Source organism: Etheostoma cragini, chromosome 13 (assembly GCF_013103735.1).
Source record: "Etheostoma cragini isolate CJK2018 chromosome 13, CSU_Ecrag_1.0, whole genome shotgun sequence".
Lineage (NCBI taxonomy): Eukaryota > Metazoa > Chordata > Actinopteri > Perciformes > Percidae > Etheostoma > Etheostoma cragini.
In genome coordinates this window covers 10819513-10826044 of record NC_048419.1, presented here as the reverse complement: position 1 = coordinate 10826044, position 6532 = coordinate 10819513, and the positions used below count along the sequence as shown (strand labels likewise).

At 40.4% G+C, this 6532-nt stretch overlaps 1 protein-coding gene across 8 annotated transcripts in view; it reads right to left on the bottom strand.

Annotated features, from left to right (window-relative positions):
* Nucleotides 1-6532, bottom strand: part of mink1 (misshapen-like kinase 1) — a 32389-nt gene that overhangs the window by 10135 nt on the left and 15722 nt on the right. For 2 of the 8 annotated variants that reach the window (XM_034891020.1, XM_034891024.1), the window contains 9 exons: nucleotides 5204-5380; nucleotides 4931-5101; nucleotides 4338-4604; nucleotides 3682-3761; nucleotides 3475-3578; nucleotides 3293-3384; nucleotides 2963-2986; nucleotides 1805-1956; nucleotides 1517-1634 (listed from right to left, as the gene is read on the bottom strand). In XM_034891020.1, coding sequence (XP_034746911.1) covers nucleotides 1517-1634; nucleotides 1805-1956; nucleotides 2963-2986; nucleotides 3293-3384; nucleotides 3475-3578; nucleotides 3682-3761; nucleotides 4338-4604; nucleotides 4931-5101; nucleotides 5204-5380 — 1185 coding nt within the window. The remainder of the gene's footprint in view (nucleotides 1-1516; nucleotides 1635-1804; nucleotides 1957-2962; nucleotides 2987-3292; nucleotides 3385-3474; nucleotides 3579-3681; nucleotides 3762-4337; nucleotides 4605-4930; nucleotides 5102-5203; nucleotides 5381-6532) is intronic. The other 6 variants (XM_034891023.1, XM_034891026.1, XM_034891022.1 and 3 more) reach the window with 4 other exon arrangements.

Sequence of the window (6532 nt, the reverse complement as noted above, 5' to 3'; positions counted from 1 at the left end):
TTAATAATATATATGTACATGGTGTTCTCACAGTTATATTTCAAGAAATGTATTAATTTCCCTAGGATAATCTACACCTTCTATTTTGCCTCAGTTACAGCCACCTCTTTCACATACTCATGGGTAAATGAGAAGAATCTCATTTGCACAGTGGTAAAAAACGTGACCTGAAGATGATATAAATTGTCTAGTGGTGTTACATGTAGGGCTGCCACTGTTCTAATGTGATGCAGCTGAATTTTTGTGCTGTCAGTGAGACTCCATTGAAGAATTTCTTTAAAAACAGAAATCGTATTTACGTTAAGTAGTAATCGGAATCCTCTGTGTGATGTTTGTCATTTCAGTTATAACTTCGGTTAACTTAATAACTGCAAATCTTTCCCTGACATTCAGTTATGTCACTGCAGCTTGGCACAAATATCTGACGCTTCTTGCATATTAAAATGCACAAATACACAAAACTATTGCACTTCAGTGAAGGTGACACTTCCCACAATCAGCCCATCAGGACCCGCCTGCAAGGTGTGTGCTGTCTTTTACGGAATTATATTTCTGTCTCTCCAAAAATCTCAAAGATCTTTGCCAACCTAACACAGGGTGGCTTTGGGCATATACCCAATAAAAAAACAATAAACATTCAGTTGCAGCATTAGTGACACACAGTTACTGTAAATGTGTAATAACTGGCTCGCAAAAGTTCTCATGGTCAACTTTGTGTTTATCCTGCGAGCCTCCCAGCAGCATTACTTTTTCCGAAAAAATGACCAACAACTGATGTGCAATATTAAAGCTGATAGCAAACTTGGCACTGTAATGTACCTGTGCTCCTCTTTGATTAATTTATTCCCAAGGGTTTTTATTACAGTGGTGCAAAGCATTAAATCTAACAAACTAACTTCAGTTAGAGCTAGGCAATATGTAAAAAAAATCTAATATAACAATATTTTTTGACCAAACAGATCACTGTTGATATCGCGGCAATATTGTAGGGTTGACTATTGGTTCACAAAACATTAACAAAACGAGAGATTTCATAAATAATCACCAATATTGTGGACACAATAATTAAGTGGATAAAGGCAAATAATAGAACATAGAACAATAATAGAACAAAATTTGGAAAATTACATCACTTTACTGTAATTTAGCCTTTAAAACCAGGAAGAGACAACACTCGTGTCACATCACGATACTACAATATCCAAAATATAAGACGATTATTGGTCTCATATATTGATGTCAATGTAATATTTATATATTGCCCAGCCCTATCTTCAGTGAACCTGACAATCATCGATGTTTTGGTCATCTTAATTATTTTCTGCTATCAATCTTCATTAAAAGGTAAATGGAAAATGGCTTTACATAATATTCTTCATTTGGTCATGCAACTTTGGAAAAAAGAAAAAAGTGGACCTGTTGCTCCCATCAGGCGGCTGTGTGTCTTTGACGTATACTTGATTTTCCAGCAAGTCACAATGCATTTTAAGCATCATTTTGTGCACAGATGACTCACCCTCTGCACCAGCATGGTCTGATCGCCATAGCCCCCAGCTTGCTCTGTCTCTCCCCCCTCGCTCTCGTCTTCATGAACCACCATGGTGTTGACTGAATCAGTGTCTGCGTCCCTGTGTCTGATCAATAGAGGAATAGAAGTTAAGGATGGCACAACACCTTAAGCTTGATAATGGGAAAGAGTGAAAAGAGAGAGTTTTACAGTAAGTATTGAATACTTAATGCAAAAGTAAATTTTGTAAACATATCAAAAGCATTAATGCCATCTATTTGTGCGTGTTGGTGTTACCGATCTGTGGGGCTTTCTTCTTCCTCGGCTCCTTCACCACTCTCACTCTCCTCGCTACTTTCGCTGCTTTCCGAAGAGGAGGAGTAATCATTGGCCTTGACTGGGGGCCTTGGCTGCTCCTCAGCACGCTCCTTGGCAAAGAGGCCATGGTCCTGCACACACATACACCACCATTTACTTTAAGAATGTTTTAAACATAATCTCAACTATCAAAGACAGTAATGCCACAAGAGCTGGGCAATATATTGATATTATATCCATATCATGATATGAGACTAGATATCGTCTCAGATTTAGATGGTTTTAAAGGCTGCATTACAGTAAAATTAAGTCATTTTCTGTTCTAACACTACAATATTGTTGCGGTATGGAAATCGAGGTATTTGGTCAAATAAATTGTGATATTTGATTTTCTTCATATTGCCCAGCCCTACATGCAACAGTAATATATACAATGCTAATATGAAAGACAATCCAACACAAGTCAGGGTGAGGGTTTGTCAGAAAGATGGGCTCAGAAAGAGTAAGGGGTGGGAGCGAAAAAACAAAACAAAAAAAACACGATTCAACACTGTACTGATACACAGACGCCAAGCATCTGCCTAGAATATATTTGTTGGTCAGTTTGTCTTTTTGACAATACCCTTTTGCATTAATAAAATTGAAGTGAGATGAACAAACAGTCATTTATCATTTTAGATAAAACAGATGTTGACAAAGTTTCCTTTTGGGGACATAACTTGAAATTGGGAAAAATTTGAAGTTGGAAAAAATGTAATAAATTGCAATATAGCTCAGAATATTGCAATATCTTTAAAATCACCAGAATACCATGAAATAAGTATTGTGATGATATTGTATTGGAAAGCCTCTGGTGAATACCAACCCTAAAAAGAGTCCAAATGTAAGTCCGGACTCAAAACTGTCATTAGAGTGTAGGATGTCCACGTAGTAACAGAAAAATTCATTTTAAATTACCGTTATGTAAAGAGGGGAATCTCAATCAAAGACAAAACATGGATTTACCCAATAAATGAAAAAGGAGTGGAGCATGCAATTCATTCTTTACGAAAACGTACTGCAGCCAGTGAGTGAAGATGCAAACTCATGCATGAACACTGAGCATTGCATTACACACAAAAAGACAGTGATACTAACCTCCCCTATAGCTCTTTTATAACTCTGCACAAGTTGAGGTAAAGTCAATAAACCGGGTTAGAGAAGAGGAGAAACATGAAGGGAAACAGCAACAGTGTAGCACATGTACAGGAAAAATATGTGAGGAGAAAACTTTGAGTTAGTAAAACTATTTGTCAGTTTACAGAACAGGTGTGTTTGCGATCTAACAGAGCATATGTACTTTACGTGCTTAAGTGCTTTTTATTTTACAGTAAAATATGTGTTACATGCAATTTTACAGTAAGTTTTATAAGTAGGGGATACTGGAGAGAAAGCAAATGCAATGCCTGTCTGAAAAAAAACACTTACAGCAGGGCGCCCAGGGCGGGAGGAGGTGCGAGACTCCCCTGTTTTATGACGGCTATCATGGGAGAGAATGGGTGAATCCATTTTGGAGGAACCTGCAAATAACAATGTTGTAGGGTGTAGTTATAATTCTGAAATGCAAAGACAGTCTGCAGAGAAATAGCATTGGTGAGGCGGGGACTCACTGAGGATGCGATGCCTCTCTAGAGAGCCAGTCTGGGGAAGATTGGATATGATGCTCATACAGTCTCCTCTCTCCCAGCGATCATTGCGGCTGAGATCTGGATTGCTGCCATGAGGATACATATTAGTTATCTAAAGTATATCTACCACCATTGAGCAGGCACTAATTTAAGTAAATATCTGATAAATCATTTGGCTGTCCTCAGTACCTGGCCCGTACTGGATGCCTTATGCCAGAGGTCAGGTTGGTGTTGAGAGCTGTGGCAATAGACGCTGTCCTCTGGGGAATCTGGGGACAGAAACATCACAGGCTTAAACACCCAGTATTTAACAATACAGTAAATAAGAAAGTGATTAAACATTATTTTTTTTAACTCTTAACACCCTTAATAAACAGTAATTTTCTAAAAGATAGGCCTGCCGTCAGGTAGCCCAGGCAACCCTCAATGCACATTTTGAATTGCATAAACCACATTTAAAAAAAGGTATTCACATAAAGCTTATCCCCAACTGATTAAGAGTTCATCCTCAACTGATCAAGAGTTCATCCTCAACTGGTTAAGAGTTTTCCTGAGATGTAAGCAGTGAGTACAGGGTGGGATCACCACCAAAGGCTGGTCAAAGCAGTGGGTGGAAAAACTGTTAGATCCACCAGCTACTGTACCGTGTAAGGTAAACAGAGTTTTTATTTCCTAAAACGAAGACCTTTCATTGTCAGTTTACCAACTGTAGTTCAGCTAATATTTGTGTGTAGATATAAGAGTCTTGTTGAAAATGAAAGGCAAACTGGGTTTCTGTTTTGGGTTACTGCACTTAGTGGGTTTGTGCACTTACTGCTGAGTCATAACCAGCCACTAGATCTCACCTTAGGTGGGAGTTCCACATCTGGCAGGCGGATCCAGGGGCCGCGATCCTCTCCGATTTGGTGTGCCAGTGGTGCCGGGGTTTCAGAAGTGGGGTCAGAGTTTTGACGCACCAGCTCTCTAGAGTGGATGGGGCGGGGTGTGGGGGTAAGGGAGGGATCCTGGGTGGGGAATGCGGACATGGTCTTAGTGGGCTGGTCACAGAGGGACTGGGAACGAGGGACAGGGGCAGCATAAGGCTTCAATGGAACCAAGTGAGCCATCTGGAACTGCAGAGGACAGAAGCAGCAACAGCACACCAGGAAGGAGGAGCAGCAGGGTGGAAGGAAGAGTGCACAAGACGGCAGACCAAGGAGGAGAAGAATGTAAAGTTGGGTTTGTATTCCAAGGAGATTTGTTTAACATGTAGTGATCACAGATGTGTGGAGATTGAAAAGAGGGAAAAAGATTAAGAAAAAGGAGTAAATAAGGTCAAAAAGACAATGGAAAAGCAGCTAAAGAATTAGGGACAGAAAAGCATTATCAGTTGTATCTTGCATTGTATTTTCTAGGAGGTTATAATAAACAGAATTTTTAACATTTTAAAAACACCCACCTTTCCCTGCCCCCCTTGGGGTTCAACAGGCCTCTGCATTGGTGGGGTCTGAGCAGACTGGGCCCCCCCTGATTGGCTGATTGAGTCAGAGCGCAACTGGATGGCAGTGTCAGAGACAGTGGTGCAAATTTTGGGTGAGCCCTGTCTGTTGAGCTTACTTCGCTCCTCCACCTAAAAATATGGACGGCAGGGAAAGAAGGATGTCCTTCGTAGGTCAATGTACAGTAGTTCGACTGTGGTGTGTAATGCTTCTAAAGTAGGTAACATTGCTACCTCACGGGCCCATGTAGGTTTGTTGTTGGGCTCCAGGTTTTTGTTATAGTGGTAGAGCTGGGGCTTCTTTTCTTGCTGCTGTTGTTGCAAAGACACCAGGTAGGCATGCTCCTGCTGCAGCTGCCTCTGCAGTCGCTCGGACTGACGCTGTTCCTCCAGCTGCTTGCGCTTATACTCCTGAGCATAAAACACACTGCAGTCAAGCCATTGATTGCCACAGACTGATTTCATCCACTGAGATAATACATATTTTGAGCAGACTTTATCAACTCAAAGTGTGTACTACTATTTTTAGTGCAGCAGTCAATTACAAACCCACATCAAAAGAATATTGATTGTGTCTTTAGTTAACCTGTGCTGTATAGTAACCAGACAGTGTAAAAGTGAGTCAGCTGACTTATTGGTTTTTCATTGGGAGTTGTTGGCAAAGGTCTCCCAGCCTTTTCATGGTCACCGCATTCATTAGAAAACAAGAAATAACAGAAAAAGACAGAGAGAAAGGAGACTGTGGATAAACAAACAAGCCACTGCTGTGTTCCTCCACAGTGAGAAAACCCAGCCTGGCACCTTGTGAGCATGCCTCACCCAGGTGCTTCCCTGTGTGGGAGGGGACTTATAAGTAGCCCAAGGATACAAAGGAGGGATTACAGTATATGTCTCAGAAGGACCTTAGCTAAGGTCCTGTAGAAAAGGACATCTAGGCTGCTCTTCCTACTCTGCTGCCACCCTGACACAGATACAGTGACTGTTTAACATGGATATATATTTTCTTTTTAAGTCCTCCACACAGTTTTGATTTTCATTTTGTTTGCAATGCATTTAAGATCATAGAATGCTGATAGTCCTTTCTGAAGGATAATATAGCAGACAGCTTAATAAAACAAAAGACCTAATTACATATCTAATGGTAGCCTAATTGTCTTCAAATTAACTAACTCCCCAATATAGAATAGCAGAAGAAAAGGTCAGAATATAGATTTAGAACACCTTTGATTAAGCAATGAATTGTGGCTGACTTCACAGTTCCTGCAGCTGCCCATCAAAGCCATGGAGCAGTCCCTGTATATTTGTGCCTTTTGTATGATTTCATTCGATTTTTAGAACTGATGTAGTTCTTTTTGATTCACATTTTTCCTGTTACGATCTTTATTACATTTACTGAAAGGCATGACGGAGAAGCCATTATTGTGAACCAGCTGCAGGAAATGTTAAATTGGCATTTTCACAGTTAATTTAAATAACAGGAAAGGAATGGGATTCATTACAAGTACTTTCGTAATGACTGTTTACGGAAAAACATTTTTTTGGGGGGGGGGGGGGGGGGGGGGG